Source organism: Tursiops truncatus, chromosome 20 (genome assembly GCF_011762595.2).
Source record: "Tursiops truncatus isolate mTurTru1 chromosome 20, mTurTru1.mat.Y, whole genome shotgun sequence".
Lineage (NCBI taxonomy): Eukaryota > Metazoa > Chordata > Mammalia > Artiodactyla > Delphinidae > Tursiops > Tursiops truncatus.
Genome location: NC_047053.1, coordinates 13145079 through 13164249, shown reverse-complemented (window position 1 = coordinate 13164249; position 19171 = coordinate 13145079). Strand labels below are relative to the sequence as shown.

General features: G+C 53.4%; 1 protein-coding gene across 7 annotated transcripts; it reads right to left on the bottom strand.

The window, feature by feature from the left end:
- Positions 1–607: 607 nt before the first annotated feature.
- On the bottom strand, positions 608–18763 carry INPP5K (inositol polyphosphate-5-phosphatase K). 7 transcript variants are annotated; one of them, XM_019926927.3, is made up of 12 exons: positions 18367–18763; positions 16456–16688; positions 16016–16124; positions 12752–12868; positions 12226–12401; positions 11540–11651; positions 10726–10835; positions 2698–2884; positions 1692–1829; positions 1338–1421; positions 1064–1168; positions 608–872 (listed from the first exon to the last, which is right to left on the bottom strand). In XM_019926927.3, the coding sequence occupies exons 2-12, from the start codon at positions 16686–16688 to the stop codon at positions 813–815; spliced, it is 1431 nt and encodes a 476-aa protein (XP_019782486.2). In that variant the 5' UTR covers positions 18367–18763; the 3' UTR covers positions 608–812. The 7 variants fall into 7 exon arrangements, with proteins under 7 accessions (XP_019782486.2, XP_019782487.2, XP_033702971.1 ...); XM_019926928.3 differs by having other exon boundaries at positions 16456–16563; XM_033847080.2 differs by having other exon boundaries at positions 16016–16117; positions 16456–16563.
- Positions 18764–19171: the final 408 nt, after the last annotated feature.

The following is a 19171-nucleotide window of genomic DNA, read 5'->3' as shown; positions in this document are numbered from 1 at the left end:
CTGTGGCCGTAGGTCCTCTACCACCTTCCAGCCCTTCACAAGAGGGCAGGTTGGGGGCATGGAGCCTGACCCACTAGCAGAAGCGAACCTGGGTCCAATCTTCTGCTCAGACCCTGGGACTTCCTGAGTTGGACTCCTTGGGCAGGCGGTGGGGGTGGGGGTGGGGTGGGCTGCTGGCAGAAGGACACACATCAGCCTGCCCACAACCCCTACAGAAGAGCCTGGGCGGAGGGCTCCTCCATCCTGCCTACTTAGTCACCTGCTTCTGCTGAAAGCAGGGATCCCAGATCCTCTGCCCACCCCTCAGGGGGACAGGCGACGAGATGCCAAGACTCCTGGAACCCAGTGCTATGTGGGCCAACCAGTCTCTGCAGCCTGTACAAATGGGAGCATCTCCCCCTCCCAGGCAGCCTAAGGCCCAGGGTGGCGTGACAAAGAATGCAGGCCTGTGCCAGATGGGGCATGTGCCTGGCAGGCCTGCTGGGGCGGGACTGGAAGTGTGTGTGGGGGAAATCAAGAAACGAGACGCGAGCCGGAGGGTCCTTCCCACACCCAGTGGACTGTGTAGATCTTCACTGTTGACAAACTAGCTGGTTTCACTCACACCTCAGCAACAAAAACCTGTATTTAAGGGGCCGATTCCAGAGATCTGGACTGGAGAGAGCAAAGGAGTGTGGCTAGAGGTCCCCCTGGGAGGTGGAGGATACCGCTGCCTCCTCAGGGGGCTGGGCTGGGCCCCCAGCACTCCTGGCAGTGGTAGGCAGAGCTGGCTGCCAGCTCCAGCCTCCGCCCTGGATTCACTCTATCCCGGCTCAGATCTGTGGTTGGGCTTCATCCAGGGGGCCCTCCGCCAAGAAGGAGCGAGGCTGGATCTGCAGGGGTAAAACAAGCAGTGAGCGGAAGGGGCGAGGGCAGGCTGCACTCCGTGCCTTCTGTCTCCCCCGTCCCCCAAAGGCTTCGGCTCCATGGTAGGGGTCGGCTCCTCGGCCCGTGACCTCAGGGAACCGGTGATGGGCTCAAGTCTTCTGGGCTACCCTTCCTCTTACCCACCAGCATCCATTACCTTGAAGGGTGTGCTTATCCCCACCACAGAATGTAGGTTGTTGCTATAGTAAAAAAGGAGAAACTGATCCTCAGTCTCTCGGATGTCACTAATGTCGATGTACACCTGGAGGGAAGGACAGACGGAAGTGGATCAGCTCCATGGCCCCAGGCCCCATTCAGCTCTCAGCGACTAGGTATCCAGCTCTCTGTTCCTTCCAGAAGACAGGGGAGAGGTCAGACAAGCCCCCCTGCTGGAGATGTGGAATACCTATCTCAGGAAAGGGGGCAGGTACCTGGTTCAGCCCGTCGCTGAAGGAGACCTGGTTGTCCCTGACCCAGACATACGACACGTAGTCATTAATGTGGCGCAGCCCCACCTGTGGGAGGGGGGATCAGGCAGGTGGTCAGTGGTCTGGGAGGACACGGGACCCATGTCAAGTCCTACGGAGAGGATGGTCTCATTTCTAAGGCTGGCCATCATACCACCTGCCTCTTCCCCTTCACTGCTAGCCCCTCGATGGGCAAGGACCCTTGGGGTGGATGAGGGTAGCTCTGCAGTCTCTGTGCCCAACTCCCATGAGCACTCAGAATAGATAAACCGGTGGGGGGGTGCGACTGATGGGCTCCCTGCCCGCCTGCCACGTCACCTTGTACAGGCCAATCCAGTCCCAGGGGCTGCTGAGGAAGTCTGCGGTCAGGGAGTAGCTGATCAGCATGTCGCTCTCCGCGGTGCACGGGCTCTCGGGCAGCAGGGTGATCAGTGGGGCAGACACCAATGGCTTCAGCTACACACAGGGGCGGGAAGGGGTTGAAGTCCCACAGCATCATTCCCTTCCCTGAGACGAATGTCCTTACTGTGCCCTTGCAACGGTCAGGGTCAGTGGGGAGGGATGGAGGGGCACCCACAGGTGAACTCTACTAGGCTGCCCTTAGAGTATCAGACCTTGGCTGGCCAGCTGGAAAGAAGGGCCAAAGGCTGATTGGGGATGGCTGGCCCTGCCAGGAGGACGAGACTGGGGGCCAGCTGGGTAATCAAGCAGAGAGCCAAGTGCTGAGCAACGTCGGGGTGGGGGAGATCAGGGGCGCCGCTGGCGGGTTGAAGAAAGAAGCCAAGGAGTTGCTCGCAGGCCCTTCACGGTTCCTGACCCAAAGGCCCAAATCCAATTTGGGGGCCTCTGGTGAGAACAGCTATAGGCATGTGAAGGGACACTGTGGTATAAAGACAGACAAACAGTAAGAGGGCAGCCAGCAGCTCAAAGGAGGTGAACACTGCCTTAGTCATGAGATGGCAAGATACAAGGATGGAGGGGGCTCCCTTTGCAACCTGAGCCCGATAGGTGTAGGACAAATGAAAGCAAGTCCTATTTCACATGGTAGGTAATAAGCATAATGGAACTCAGGAGCCCCAGGGGACAGTACTAAGAGGAAATGGAAACCTACTGACAAAGGGTTTGAACACATTTTTGACCGACAGAGCCATCAACAGCTCCTAAGAAGAGCTGGGATACCTGACCCGGGAGGAAAGGCAATCATGTCCTCCCACAGGTCTCCCCTGGGGCATCTGCTGACATGAGAGCCCAGGGCGGGAGGGTCTGGGGATGTGGCCCAGCATGGCTGCTCCTCTGCCGAGTGCTGGGCAGCCCAGAAATTTACCTCCAAGTCAAAGGTGCTGGTGACAGGCTTATGGTCACTGACGCTGTACAGCATGTGGCTGACGTAGCTCCTCAGAAACAGGGTGAAGTGGGGGGCTGACAGCGTCGGGGTGTGGATGGCGGCCTGGGGCTGCCGCTTCAGCCTCCACAGGATGCGGTCGGTCCACGCGGGCTTGCGCTTTTTCTCACTGGGGGTGGGAGGAGAGGAAGAATGGGGAGAGAAGGGGTGGCAGGTGAGCAGGAAGGGACCCACGAGCTTGCTGGATGCCCTAACGCCAGGGCCTGTCAGCAGTCACGAGATCACCCTGGGCCAGAGCTGGAGATCAGCATGGCAGCAGGCAGGAGGGTGTCCAATGGAACCAAAAGTATGCTGGCCTTTGTCAGACTTAGCCAAGGACCCTCAGTAGACTAGAGGGTCACAATCAAATCGTGACTCAGAAACATCCCGTTTAAGCCTTTCTTAGTTCTTGAACAAAAGCAGCAGAACATCAAAGAAGCTGAGGTTTGGAATTTGGAGTGAGACAGACCTGAGCTGGAATTTGGCCTCCCCCATACTAAAGACCCGACCTTAGGGAAGGAAAGGGAAGCATTTAGGGAATGCTCACTACATGCCGGCAACCAGAACTATTTATTTCACGCTTCACAAGTGGAGAAAATGAGTCTTGGAGGGGAAGTAACTTTCCCAAAGTCACACAGCCACTGAGTGGTAGAGCCAGGACTCAAGGCCAGGCAGCATGACCACAGAGCATGTGCCCTTAATCACCAGGCCAACCCCTCTTAGGCCTCAGCTTCCTCATCTGTAGAAAGGAGATAATAGCAGTTATGTCATAGGGTTGCTGAGATGATTAAATGAGATGAAACACAAAAAATGTTTAGCACCACGCTTCGTACAACATAAACTCTGCATATACTGGCTAGCGTGATGCTTTGTTCTCAAGAGTCAAGACCTCCCACCCGTTCTTTACTCACCAGCTTCCCTGACGGGCATAAGAGAGACCATATAGCCTGGTCAGATGATTCGCTGCTGTAAAACCTTTAAGGAGTCTTCACTGCTTCCAAAATAAAGCTCAAGTCTCCAAATGTGGCTTTCAAGGTGCACAGGAGCCTGACACCCCTTGTGCTACCTTATCTCCCTCCTCTGCCCCAGACCCACCTCACCATGGTGAATCTCTCAAGCCTCTGGGCCTCTACTCTTACAGCTTTTGCTATCTATAACTCCCTTTGTCACAGGGAGAGGCCCAGTTCCAGTGCTGTTTTTGTCATAAAGCTGTCACTGACCTCTCTGCTTCCAAAGCATTCTACATAAGTACATCTCCTATTACAGTATATTGTAGTTCACTGTTTCCCAGTCAGCCTGTCAGTTAGTGTGTGAGCTTGGAAGGTAAGGACGGACTCTTGGTGTCTCCTGTGTATCCTCAGCATTAGCACAGAGCCTGTCATGCAGTAGGTACTCAAGAAGTGCTCGTGAAACCCAAAGAATTAAAAAAAAAAAAAAAACCCAAGCTCATTCTCTTTCCTCAAAAATGCCCACCTAGGGACTTCCCTGGTGGCGCACTGGATAAGAATCCTCCTGCCAATGCAGGGGACACGGGTTCGATCCCTGGTCCACGAAGATCCCACATGCCGCGAGCAGCTAAGCCCGTGTGCCACAACTACTGAGCCTGTGCTCTAGAGCCCGCGGGCCACAACTACTGAAGCCCGCGTGCCTAGAGCCTGTGCTCCGCAACAAGAGAAGCCACCCCAATGAGAAGCCTGTGCACCGCAACGAAGAGTGGCCCCCACTCGCCGCAACCAGAGAAAGCCTGCACGCAGCAACAAAGACCCAATGCAGCCAAAAATAAATAAAATTAAATCTTAAAAAATAAATAAAATGGTTTAAAAAAGTGAAAAATGTATTTTTAAAAAATGCCCATTTATCCCAAAAAATGTCCACTTAATCATTTTTTAAAATTATTTATTTTATTTTTATTTATTTTTGGCTGCATTGGGTCTTCGTTGCTGTGCGCGGGCGTTCTCTAGTTGCGGCGAGCAGGGGCTACTCTTCGTCGCGGTGCGCGGGCTTCTCATTGCGGTGGCTTCTCTTGTTGCGGAGCACAGGCTCTAGGCACATGGGCTTCAGTAGTTGTGGCTCACGGGCTCTAGAGCACAGGCTCAGTAGTTGTGGCACACGGGCTTAGTTGCTCCACAGCATGTGGGATCTTCGTGGACCAGGGCTCGAACCCATGTCCCCTGCACTGGCAGGCGGATTCTTAACCACTGCGCCACCAGGGAAGCCCTGCCCACCTAATCTTAACATATACAGTTTCATATGCTTATAATCAGTTTGAAATTCTATTTTTGTCTTCTGCTTTATTCACTTACTATTTTAAACAAACCTTTCTGGTATACTTCCATCACTTCAATAGCAATATGGTTTTCCAGCAATAGAGGCAGAATGGTGCCTCGGTGGTGAACTGACTCTAGTATCAGAGACCAGTTGGGGGAAGGTTTTGCCCCTGTTAATTAAGAGCTATGCGGTTCCAGGTTAGTGAATCTGGGGAGTGGTGCCCTTGGAGAGGGCACGGAAGCTCCTTCCCCTTCCCCATACCTTGTCCTACACAGCTCTTCCATCTGCCTGCTTCTGAGTTATATCCTTTTACAACAAACCAGTAACTTAGTTTAAAAAAAAGCTCTGCCCTTGGGCAAGTGACTTCATCACTCCAAACCTCAGTTTCTTCCACTCTTAAGATGGGGTGATAACAGTGCTTACGTCAAAGAAACACTGTCGAGGGAGTGGTCAAGAAGTGGGAACTGGCTAAACCACCTCTGCTCGGGGCTCCTGGGTTGTTTGAATCTTTCACTCTTCTGAGAAGTGTTCAGGGGATAATCGGAATGTGGTATTCCCATCCCAGAGACAACAGACACTCAATCTCCAAACCAATCTTGGACATTCAGTGCCTAGCAATTCTTAAAACTTGGTAATGAACCACATGAATGTACCACTCTCCCTTTCAAAGCATCCTCCCCGCCTCCACTTCCCTATTATGGTCAAGAGCCCATACTTGCTGTCCCGTCAGGATCCTCCCCAAGTCCTGACCACAGCCTGACTCTCCTTCCCCCTCAGTACCTCAGCTTGGCTCTGCTTCCTCCTTGGGACTTCAGCCTGTCTCCCTTTCCTCCTTTTCCATGGACCGGTCCACACTCATCACTGCGCACCTGTATTGTTCATTCTTTCAGTGAGCTTTACTGAGCCCTTATTATATGCCAGGCAACTGGGGATCTGCTAAATGGGATTGTCAAAGTCGTTGACGAGCTCGTTTAACAAACAAGAGGAACAAATAAGCAAAATAAATATGTACCAACTAAATATTATACATTTCCCCCAGTTCTCTATTCCTAATAATAACTAAACACGGGGTCCTTCTGTGCATCAGACTGTTCCAATCCTTCCAACACTGGAAGAATGCCACGGGTCACATTTTCCTTCTCCAGGACACTGAAGTTGAGTGAGGTCACCCTATGCAGGTGGGAGCTGGGTGCCTGCCCACGTTGCTGACTAGAGAGTCAGTGCTCCTTCCACTGCACCCGTCTCCTCCAGCTTGCCAGTGGTGGCCGATTCCCACTGTGTGTCACCAGAGCCGGGTCTCACTAATGCTTTTTTTTTTAAATAAATTTATTTACTTATTTATTTTATTTTTGGTCATGTTGGGCCTTCATTGCTGCGAGCAGGGGCTACTCTTCGTTGCGGAGTATGGGCTGTAGGCATAGGCGTGCGGGCTTCAGTAGTTGTGGCTCGCGGGCTCTAGAGCACAGGCTCAGTAGTTGTGGCGCACAGGTTTAGTCGCTCCGTGGCACGTGGCATCTTCCTGGACCAGGGCTTGAACCTGTGTCCCCTGCATTGGCAGGCGGATACTTAACCATTGCGCCACCAGGGAAGTCCCATCACTAATGCTTTTTTTGGCTGAATGGTCGTGACTGAGTACAAGAATTATATCTGGAGACTACAGGCACACCTCGTTTCCTTGTGCTTCGCTTTTCTTGTACTGCGCCGATATTGTGATTTTTACAAATTGAACGTTTGTGGCAACACTGCATCGAGCAAGACCATTAGCACAATTTTTCAAACAGCATTTGTTCCCTTCATGTCTCTGAGTCACATTTTGGTAGTTCTTATAATATTTCAAGCTTTTTCATTATTGTTGTAATTGTTACAGTGATCTGTGATCCTTGATGTTACTATTGCAAAAAAAATTACGACTTGCTGAAGGCTAAGATGATGGTTAGCATTTTTTTACCAATAAAGTATTTTTAAATTAAGGTATGTACATTTTTTTAGACATAATGCTATTGCACACTCAACAGACTACAGTATAGTGTAAACATAACTTTTTTTTTTAAACATAACTTTTTTATGTATCAGGAAACCAAAACATTTGTGTGACTCTCTTTATTGTGATATTCGCCTTACTGCGGTGGTCTGGAACCAAACCCGCAATATCTCTCAGGTATGCCTGTAGTATGTCTTTACTTTCTAAAAATTAAAACCAAGTAGCTCTGCAGGATTCTCCTGGCTTAAGAGCCTAGAAAACTTGAGCCAGTGTACTGACCCAAAAGTAGTGATGTGTTCCATTTTTGGGTCTGAGAGCACTTTTCCTTTCGGCTCCCTATAGATGGCTTCTAAGTGTCTCGCTGAACTCTGGACTCGAGCCTTGAATAGATTGATCATAACATCCTCTGCTCACTGCGTAACAGAGAGGTGGACTGGGTTCCTGTCGACTGTAACAAAACCACTGCAATCCCTGACTTTAATAGGATTTCCTGCCCTCAGCCCTTTCACCCTCCCGTGTAATGGAGCTGACCTCGTTTCTCATTACATCTTGGCTCCGGGACGCTGCCGAGGCTGGGCAGAGCTCCGTACCATGCCCTGCATGCAGCTCAGTCCCTCTGTGCAGCGGGTCAACTCCACTCGAGATGCCTCTCAGCAGCGCTGCTGACTGATCAGAATGCCTGCGCTCCTTTCTGCCTCCCTGACAATAACTCTCATTGACTCCTCCTGGCTTCAGCTGCCCGCCTCCTTACCATTTGCTTTACCCTCCTTCGGCACTTCCACACAGAGTTCTGGAACCTTCTATGGGCCAACTCCTGGACTTGAGAGTGTTTATTTGGCTCTCTCACTCTGGGTGGGTCCCTCTGCTCCTTAAATACCTTATCTTTTCCTTTTGTCCTCTCAGGCTCCCAGTTTAAACATATGCCAGGCACTACGCTACACACCAGGGACGGTCATAAATCAGATCCAGTCTCTGTGCACTGGGCATTCATAGCACGGCAAGAAAGGCACACTGTGTCTTAAAAGCAACACTGAAAGCATGGTGTGTGCAAGGCTTGCAGGCAGCATAAGGGAAGGAGAGAACTCTCAGTGAAACGGGCAAGGGTCAGGAAAGGCTTTTCAGATGGTTCAGATGATGTCTGAACTGGGCTTTCAGGATGAATAACAGCCTGATCAGACAGGAATGTTTCTGTTCACTATGTGGGGCTCGGCCCTGCCCACCGCAGGAGCTCCCAGCTGGGAATATTTGAGTTACGATGTCCCCCCATAAGGCCCCCTGTTCCTGTCCAGACATTCCTTCATTTCCTGGGCTCCAGGCAAAGGAACTGGATTCACACAGACTCCAGTTCAAATTCCTGCTCCGTCACTTACTCTGTTACTACCTTACTTAGATCTTCTGAGACACAGTTTCCTTATATGTAAAAAGTCAGTATCAATGGAGCCTACCTAATGAAGATACAGCATGAATGAAGTGAAGTGATGCGGGCAAAGCACTCTGCACAATGCCTGGCCCATGGTCAGCACTCAATAATGTCAGTCACAATGTGGATTATACCTATTATGTGGAAATAATATCTGCCTTCTCCTTAACGAGGCTTTGCTATCCCAATCCTGCCCTCCTTTCTGCTGCTGCTGGCAAGACTGGCTGTGAACCCAGAGGCACTGTGGGCTAGAGGAAGGCATCGTGGGCAACACAGTCCAGAGAATTGGGTCTGAGCCCCAGCTCCGCCATCGCTAGCTGAGCCACCTGGGTAAGACCTTGAACATCTCTGAGCCTCTCTAGGCCATCTCAGTAACTTCCAGTCTCCTGCTGATTTCCCTCCCATAACCAGGGATGTGGGCACAGGGACACCTGGCCATACGGTCTGTCAGCAGCTCTCTTCCTGCTGGCAAGTGAGGTTTTGAAGTCAACTGGTAGAGGTCCCAGCCCCCAAGGCCCCAGCCTGTCTCACTGAGGCCTGACAATTTCCACAGTGACTCCATTGGACCTTCATTTCCGATGGATGGCTGGGGAGACTGTCAGCTGTGGACCCGGCCAGCAGGCCAGCTGGAGCCTGACCTCCTCCCTTCTTTCTGGCTTATACTGTAGCTCAGGCTGGACCCTGTTTCCAGCATTCGTGCCCTCTTCTTGTGTGCACTGCCCTGGCTGTGACCCCACTCTGTCTTGCTCCACACACCTGAAATGGCTCATGCTCTCCCCCTTGCTTGGTGGGGACATCGTGGCTCTGCCACACGGCTTCCAGCACTGGGCCAGCAGCTCCTCCTTTCACCCCAGGCTGGCTGTGGACATACCTACTCACCTGCTAAATCCCAGAGGCCTGCGCCGCCCTGGAGGCGCCTCCTACCTCCCTCATAAGACAGTGTTGCTAGGGGAATACGTGAAGGAGCTGCTCCAGCTGAAACAAAGAGCCTCATAACATGTAGGGGGTTCTTTTTCTTCAAAGAGATGAGGATCCTTGCCCTAAATTGGGCCAGGGACCTCTTGCCAGAGCTACTTTTGCCCCTCTGCCTAAGCCTAAGGTTTTGGTGGTCACTTAGTCCTTTCTCAGCTTCTGAGAAAAGTTTTCAGTAAAACTGCCATCTAAAGACACGAATCTAAAAATAACAATAGGGACTTCCCTGGTGGTGCAGTGGTTAAGAATACGCCTGCCAATGCAGGGCACACGGGTTCGAGCCCTGGTCCGGGAAGATCCCACATACTGCGGAGCAACTAAGCCCGTGCGCCACAACTACTGAGCCTATGCTCTAGAGCCCACGAGCCACAGCTACTGAGCCCACGTGCCACAACTACTGAGCCCGAGCGCCTAGAGCCCGTGCTCCGCAACAAGAGCTGCCACCACAATGAGAAGCCCATGCACCGCAACAAAGAGTAGCCCCCCGCTCGCCGCAACTAGAGAAAGCCCGCTTGCAGCAACGAAGACCCAACACAGCCAAAGATAAATAATAAATAAATTTATAAAAAAATAAATGATAAAATAAAATAAAAATAACAACAGCAGTTATCACAGTGCTTACCGGGTGCCAGGCACTGGTCTGGGCACATGCAAGGTCTCATTTAATCTTCAGTCTCATGAAATAGGTATTGTTATCATCCCCGTTTTATAGATGACAAAATTGAGACTTAAATACCGTGTCCAAGGTCATACAGTTGATGAAGGGCAGAGCTGTGCTTCTAACTACCAGATGCACTATCTCTACATCGTTCCCCATTAACTGCTCCCCTGACAACTACTACTTCACCTTCCTAAATAGTACCCGACCCACTCACAGCTGGGGCAGGGCTATGTAATACCAGTAATTGGCTGAGCCAAGCTTTCTGCCCCCTGTCTGGGTAGGATCAGAAAGTCCTGGGGAGCGGGGACAACAGGGACAACATTCTGGGGCAGGGGTTCCCAGAATGCTGAAGTACAGTCCCCTCAAGTCAGCAATCAACTGTCTTCCCTCCCCTTTGGCTCTACCTGCCCTGACCCCAACCCCTATTCCTACCAGCAGTGTGTCTCCCCTTCCTGCTCTCTCTGCGGACAATCTGGGTCAGCTCCCACGGTCAGCATCTCACGAGGGGGGCGGGTGGTGCCACTCCTGAGAGGTGATGGCTGGATCTATTCCTGCTTCCCCGACACTTCTATTCGGAGGCAGCTCCCACTGCCACTAGGGCCAGCACGATCTGACTTCCCAGGCCCAGATCTGCGACAGGCTGATCCTCTCCTGGTGGAGCCCCCTCACCTGGTGTCATAGTTGCTGGAGTTCTTATCAAACTTGTAGGTGGGCGGGAAGAGCAGGGGGCCCTCCTGGAACTCCCGGAGCAGCGGGTCGTGTCTCTTGGCAATGCTGAGCTGGAGGGAAAGGCACAGTCCCATCTCCCAGCAGTCCTGCCCCAACAGCCTGGCACCACGCTCCAGTCAAGGGCTGGCACATGCCATCGCGGTGCGGCAAGAGTCAAACCCGGCCACTCCACCTCCTCACTGCCCCAGCGGCAGCCTCGGCACCCCAGCCCCCGGCGCCCTCACCCCCGGGAGATCAGCTGGATCCTTTTGCAAACATTACCCCACGGTCCCAGGGGAGGCAGCTGCCTGCCCTTTCCCAGTTCTTGGACTACAGGGACCAGGCTCTAAATTCCATCTCCCTGGCAGCCACCAGCAGACGTGTGTCAGAGGGGAGGCTGGGGTAGCCAGGGTACCCCAAAGGGGTGGTATCTCATCCTCTAGGAGGCAAGCCAGGCTGGGGGTGGGAAAGACAACAGGGACACAAGAGGGCTGGCGATGGTGCAGGGCCACAGCAGGCCGAAGCCCTTCTCGCTCCCTAATCTCATGCACACCCTGCGTCCTCGCTTCTCCAGCTGGAGACCGGGGCGGCCGGACAGGACTGGCTGCCCTACCCGCAGAGGTGAAGCCCTATTAGACCCCACCCTGCCTGGGAACAGGGACTCGGGCGGCCTGGGAAAGCAGAACAGGCACTAGAGAACCTCCCCACATCTCATGTTGACCTCCACCCACCACGGGCTCAGACCACCCTTCGCGGCCCTCCCCTCATCAGATACCTGATCCTTCTCCCACAGGTCACTGTAGCACCGATTTTTTATGGATTCCCGAACAAAGTGCAACCCAAAGTCCTCAATCCGAAAGTTCATGTCTCCAAACCAGAGAATGAGGCTTCAGAAAGAAAGGAAAGCAGGCGGCCTGAAGGTTTGTGACGAGGTCAGAAAAGGCAGGACCACAGGGGTTCTGGCCACTCACTGCAGGGCTGCGGGAGAGCAGAAAGCTCGAGAGGTGGGTGAGAAGATCAGGTGAAGACAAGAGCAGGGCCCAACGGGACTGTTCTCACGGCCCCCACCCCGCCACCATTTAAGCCGAAGAGATGAGCCCCAAGGGGCACGCGGCAAATATGGAGCAGGCTCTAGCCCTCCCTCCTCAACTGGGCACCAGGCAAGGCTGAGAACCAGCCCTTCCGGGGACCTCAGGAACCACGAGGTTCTTGACCTGGGATGTTCGGAAGTGCCCAGAGTTTCCAGGCAGGGCAGAGGGGCCAGGGAAAGGGAAGGTGTTCCAGACCTCAGGGAGGCAAAGCTGCATAGGAGAGCAGATGGGGTGTCAGGAAAGAGGCTGGGAGAGGGTGGGAGATGGGGCGGACTGCCTCCGGCTGGGGAGCAGTGACCGGGCAGAGCGTGCTTGCCTGGGCTGGCCTGGGGGAGAGGGCAGGGGCTGCAGTTCACAACGGCATGCTCACTCGTGGTCCAGGATGTTGGGGACATCCTGTGCCTCAAAATTCTGCATCTCCAGGATCCGGTCAAAGTGCTCCAGCCGCTGGTCATTGTTGGCCACGTGGGGGGGCAGGTGGCAGTTGACGATGCTGACATAGTAGCCGTAAAACTTCAGGAAGATTTTGACACCCCCTTTGTTCCCCTGGTAGGTGGGCAAAAGGGTGGGAAGCCATTCTAGGGGGGACACACCTCTCTTTCCCCATCCTAGACCTGAGGGCAGATGGTCTCACCTCCTGTAGGATCTCCCAGAGTCAGACACTCAGCTCCCAGAGTGGCCTCTCCATCCACAGAGCCCAGCTCATCCACCTGCCATCCTAGGGATGCTAAGCCCCCCTGAGGCGGGAAGGTGGCTATGCAGGGCACTGGCCTGGACAGAGTGCCAAGATTCATTTCACCCCCTTTTTCATTTGCCCAGCTCTAAAGCCCCCAGCCCTGCCCATCCCAGTGAGACGGCCCCCCAGCTCTTGACTCACACAACAGCTCAGTCCTTACCCAGTACCCGAAGAGGCCAGTGGGGGTGGATTTAGTAGAGAGGATCTGGATAAAGGGCAAATGCTGATACTTGGCAAAGATCAGTAAGAGAAGCCCCTGCATGCGGACACTGGAGACCTGCAGGACAGAGGGGCAATGGTCATTTGTGTCCCTCCAGGCCCTGTGCTGGGCGCTCTAGAGAGCCCTGATCCACATGGATGTCCTGCCCCAGGGGTCTATGGGATCTCTGCAGATGGAGTCTCAGCTACCAAATGATGCATTCTGGAAGCTAAGCAAGTTCCAGTTTCTGCTCCTGGGCTTGGGGGTGGAGGGCAGAGAAGACAAGGCTGCCAGGGACCCACTGCCATCAGGAAGTCACCGACTCCTCGGCCCTGGCCCAGGCACGGTCAGGTGCTCTTCTCCTCAGTGTCCTCCTGAGTTTCCATTGGGTACTGTGCGCCAGGGCTCAAAGAACTTCAAAGATGCTCTATGGGACAGTGGCTAAGGGCCAGATCTGGGTTCAAATCCCAGCTCGGGCTCTTAGTATTTGATACTGGGCAAGTCTCAGCCTATCTTCTCATTAATAAAGCAGGACTCTATCTCAAAGATGTTGGATTAACTGGCAGCTATTATTTTTTTGGTTTAGGGATTCTTGAAAGTAAACGCAGGGAAGAAGCATGAGAGAGCCTTCTAGGGTGCTGAAAATGTTCTGTATCTTGATTTGACCAGTGGTAACATGTTCTGCATATACATATAAAAATCCACCTGGGGACTTCCCTGGTGGTCCAGTGGTTAAGACTCTGAGCTTCCACTGCAGGGGGCACGGGTTCCAACCCTGGTCAAGGAACTAAGATTCCACATGCTGTGTGGCGTGGCCAAAAAAAAAAAAAAGAAAATCCATCAAACTGTAGACTTAATTTCTGTATACATTATAGCTCAGTGGAAAAAAATTAAGAAAATGCTACTGAAAAATAATACAGACTGTGGGCAGTTGGTGTGTACGAAGGCCACGCAAAGGGGATGAGAGCGAGCACAGAGGACGTGTGTTCACAGATTGGGGAGAGTAGCTACCGTCCACTGACACACTGCCTTGCTCATTTAATCTTCTAGCCAACCCTTCAAGGCAGCACCGAAGGACCGAGGCTCAAGGAGACTAAGGAACCAGTAGGACTACCTGGATATTCAAAGGACCAGGACTGCCAAAATCCCTGCTCTCTGTGGCCGCGGAGGTGGGGTGGGAATGGGCCAGTGACCCTCTCTCTCAGCTGCAGGCTGTCTACACCCACCACCCGAGTAGCTATTTCCGGAGCATGAGGTGCAGAGGCCAAGGAGGAAATCCCCGGGTGGGGAGTGTGTACTGGGGCCTTCCAGGAATTATGAAACTTGATCCCACAGGCCAGGAGCTCTGGGACGGTGGAGGAGTCAAAGCAGGGGGAACCCCAAATCCAAGACCGAGGAAGGGAGGTGTGAGAAACTAGGGTTCGGCAGAGGTTGCTACAGATGTGTCCCCTGCCTCACTCTCCATCCCCGGTCTCGGTCTCTCCCCTTCGCATGCAAATATGACAATGGAAGTGGGCGAAGGGCTGGACTAAGAGGGACTGACTCCCAGGGAGCTGATAAAGATTCAGGAAGAGTTTCAAGCTGAATCTGAACCCATAGAGTGGGTTGGGGCGATGGGCTCTACCACAAAGGCACCAGCTCGCTTTGAGAAGCCGCAGGGAAGGGGGCGTGGTGCAGGGAGGATGGAGGTGGGGGTGGGGCTGTGGGGAAAGGCAGGAGGCTCGAGGGGAAGTTCCAGTGGAGGAAATGAAGTAGGAGGAGCTAAGGAAGGGACTAGAGGGAGGTGGCTGGGAGCCTAGGAGCCGGCCAAGGGGGTCAGCCCCAGGCTTCTCAACCCGTGGCTGGCAACTTCTGGCTAAGGAATAGGCTGCAGGCAGGGCTCGCCCTTCACCTCCACTCGCGGCCTGGGGAAGAAAGGTCATTTGCTTTGGGTGCCAGGCCCTCAGGCTGCTCTCCCAACCTTGGGAGGCCGCATGGATAGAATGAGCTGTGTCCATGCCGCAAGATGAGCTCACTTCCTTGGCTCAATTCCATCCTGCCAATCCCTTGCCAGTTAGCCAAGGTACAAGGAGGCCGCCAGTCTTGGAAAGGGAGTGGGTGGTGAGAGAGAAGCAGTTCTGCCCTCCGAGAAGGTCCAGCGCCAAGTCTGCAGCAAGAGGCCCGAGTGTGATGTGGAGGGAGCCAAGGGCTTGGGGGCTGGCATTTTTTAACCTCAGCAGCAGGACCAAAACCTTGTCTGCCGTCCTCCTGGCTCTGCCCTCCTCGGGAGGACTCACAGCTCTTGCTTCAGCACCCTTAGGCAAACTAGGGTAACAGAATTAATTCTGAAGAAATCCAGTCACCCAGGGAAGGGAAGAAAGGAATTCTGGTATTTCCAGGAAGCATTGCTTCTTGGAGGTATTTTGAGTGGGAGTGTGTTTCATCCCTTGGCTGTGCAGGGCAGAAGGGTGAGATCCAGCAATCTAGAGCCTTCCTGTAGATCCTCCTATGGTCTAAAGATTCCCCAAAGAATACTGGCCCTACAGACTGAGAACCTTTTCCCTCCACACCTGTGTCCCCTCTCCTAACCTCTTCGCCCCTGAGAATTTGAGGTGCATATCCCTTATGATCAGAGGATACCCTCTGATACCAGCAGGCGAGTCGTGGGATACCTGTCAGCCTTAGAGATCATCAGTACAGCAATAAAGTGCAGAAGCCAAGAACATGGGTTATTAAGTTTGAAAGATCTGGATCTGAACCCCAGATATCCTCTGAAACCTCTGAGTCTTGGTTTTACCTGTATAATACCCATATTTCAAAAGAGTTAAGATTTTTAAATAACGCATATAAAGAGTTTGCTTATAATGCTTAACACCAAGTAAGCACTCGATAGATGGTGGCAGGTATTATGCTCTGAGATTTCAGGCTGGGCCTGAGAGTAGAGATTGGAGGCAGGGGGTGGGGTAGGCACTGAGGTGTTACTAAGCCCTGCTGCACCTCCCCAAGGAATTCTCCTAACCTGAAAAATATCAAGGTCTTAAACTAGCCCCTGGGGTTCCAGCTCAGCTCCAGCTACCTCTGAACACACAAGGCAGGCAGGAGCCCCAGGGAGCCACGTGCAACTGAGGTTTGGGCCTTTAAATAAAAGGCAAACAGCATGAAAGCTGGAGTGGGAGACCAAAGGACTAGGGATTAGTGATACGAGGTGAGACACATTTCCCAATGGCCCATGAACTTGTAAGTTACCTTGACGAAGCTCAGAGGGGAAAGCACATCCATGAAGAAACTGCTCCATGGGTCTTCAAAGGCAGTGTCAGAAAGGAGGCTCATGATCCCACAGTTCATTTCCTGCAAACTGCCCATCCCAGGTCAGAGGCTTCCCCCTGGCCCGGAGGGCGCTGCCTCTGCCGCAGACATTTAGCACTGCCCTCAGCCGACTTTCCAGCCTTGGGCTCTCATGACCATGGTCTCTCCCTCCCCTGGCTGTTGACTGCCAACCCCTTGCCATTGCTGATCCAGGACAACAGACACTGCCTGGCCCTGATGCAGGCTGAAAGCTCCTGGCCTTCAGACTCCAGAGTGAGGGCGTACAGGTTACAGCGGTTCCCCACAGGGACAACTTGGGACTGGTCAGCCTTACCTGATCTCAGATATAGGGATGCGTGACGGGCCCTGCAGACACCTACCCAATGACATACACGTCCAGATTCAGGTTCAGGTTGTTCAGCTGAAGCAGATCACTGAGGTCTGGAGGGGGTGCTGCAGAGGCCACGTTCCATGTCACGACATGTATGCTGAGAAGGGAAGCCATGGAGGAAGGAGGATGAGCCCTCATCCAGGTAACAGACAGGGGGCTGCGCCTGCTAACGGCTGCACCACAATCCGCTGTAGTCTGAATGGGAAACGTGTGTTTCTGCATCTGGTGGAGGGAATAGGGCCACTGAACTACAAGCCCTTCATCTTCACCTCTGTCCCCGAAGCAGGAAATTCCCACCCTGGATTGGCTCCTCCGTGCAGGCGTACAGCTCCCTACACCTGGCAGCACTGGTGCTGCTGACACTAGGAGAGCTGCCAAAGTGGGGCTGAAGGTTTCGGAGTCAGGCAAGGGAAGGGGTGTGGATGGGGTGGACCATCAGGAATTTATTAATTCCACCAGCCCTTCATCTATGGCTCAGTAAGCAACTTTCCGCCCCCACTCTTCAATCCACGGGATCCTACAACCACCAGAAAGATTCTGGAGGTTCAGTTTTCACCTTGTGAGACGCCTTAGTACTGCAAGACGGGAATTTCAAAAATAACAGAGATAACAGCACCACATTTCCTTCCTCACTCATCTCTGGAGCACAATCAATTCTGCCAAGCATTTCAGAAGAGCCTAAGAAGATTCTAAATAACAGGTTTCTCAACATCTCTCTCAAGACTCTACCCTCTTTTGGGAAAAGTCATCAGTTGGATAACATCCACCTCAGCTTCACATAAACCCTAGGGAAACAACAGATCTAATCAGCAGCTCAGGGGATGGACAGACTTGCAAATCTCTTCATTTGAATAGTTACAGTAATGCTCCCAGGAAGCCCCCAGATTGTGCTGAGTACAGAACAGGCAGGGGCTACAAACCCTGCAGAGACCAAGAAGAACCACCAAGCCTCAGGTGAGTCCTAGGCACACCATAAGGAGGAGGACCTGTAACAGTGGAAGATGCAGAATGGGGGCGGAGGGCGGAAGGAAAGGGCAGGATGTCCTTAAACATCTTTTCTCCACCAGACCCTGTTCTTAGAGGTCCATGTTCTAAAGAGCACAAATTGAAGAAATTCTTGGCCAGCTTAAAGCAACTTCCTGCCCCTCCATATGAACATCAACAAAACAATACAATAACCACCTTCCCAGGCACTCAGCCAGAGGTTCCATGCTTCGTTTGTTTACGGTCTCCCCCTGCTGTCCAACGGAGGATTAAGAGGCAGCTCTTTTACTCTAAGGCTCCTTGTTTTCCCAAGGACCTGCTCTAAGTGGATGGAGAGCCAAAGCCGGGATTTCTTGTTCCCACTTTTAGGTCCCACGATTAGCAGCAAATCCTTGCATCGTGACCGGCACTAAGTTGGTGATTAGCGTTGTTCCTCGTTAAAGAACAAGCATGAGACCAGGCTATTATCACTTCACTAAAGGATCTTATCTAAATCTGATTTTGGGTTTCAGGAGGTCACAACGGGGTCAGGCAGACCCCATGATGTATGTGCTGATCCAAAGTAAGAACAAGGTTTCTACTCTAGAGCTAAGGGGAGAGTGCTTCGTTATGTTTTTAACTTCTAACAGCCCAACACTGCTGCCTCCTCCAGAACCCAACTGGGCCACCTGCTTGGGGCGTCCAAGTGGGCAAGAACTTGGTGGCCTGAGTTTGGAGGGGGCGCGGGGTTCGACCCAACACAGCCCTCTCGATACTGGCCTGGGAGAATGTGGGAGGCCTCTGAACCAGAAGCAGCCCTGTAGGTCTGGCCCCTTCTCTCCCAGTCTGGTTCTGCCCCAGACCCGCAGCCCCGATTGGGTCGGAGGCAGTGATCCCGCCCCGAGCAGGCCGGCCTGCCCGCAGTCGCCTTCCTCACCTGAGCGTCCTGACTCTCAGCTCGGTCTGTGGGTTCATGGCCGCCATCGTCCCCATGCGGTGGCCCGGCCGGCTCGCGTCTCCCCGCCGCAGCCTGTCCTGGCCCAATCTACCCCGCTCTGGCAGCAGGCGCCGCCGGCCAGCTCCCGCTCCCGATTGTTTTTCTTCCGGATTTAGACCCTCCGCTTCGGCTTCCGTAAGAGGCGGGGTCTGAGGGCACGGAGGGCTCTGGGTGGCGGGCTCGGGGGGAAGAGGCGGAACTCTTCAAGGAGCGCGAAACGGTGAAAGGCTGAGGGGAAAGGGGCCTAGGGGACGGGGACGTACGAGAGGCGTGTCCTCGTGTCACCAGACCCCGATACAACACTGCCCCGCCCGGCGGCCGGGGCGCGCCGTGGCCCAGACACCGCCCAGGCGGCTCCCAGCGTGCCTCGCGCGAGGTCGGCCTGGAGGGGCCGTCTTCCGGCGGAAGCCGCCGCCTCGCCCCGCCCCGGCGCGTCGCGTTTCACTAGCACAGAACGTGAGGTCTCGGCCCTCGGCGTTGTCTCCCTCCAGGTTCCCAACGTCCCGAGGGGCAGAAGGCGAGGGGAGGCGGCGCAGCCACCCACTGTCCGGCCTGTAATCCAGTCTCTTTCCCAACTACAGGTAATCTCTCTCCTCTTGGCCAGTGAGCGCCTCCATTCTCCACTCTCACGTTCAAGTGTTTTCCGCTCTTCAAACTCATGCAAGCTATTACACATTGGACGTTTGGGGGCTCCTGGACTCAGAAGGCTATACATCAGTGAACGAAAAATAAGTCACTGCCTCTA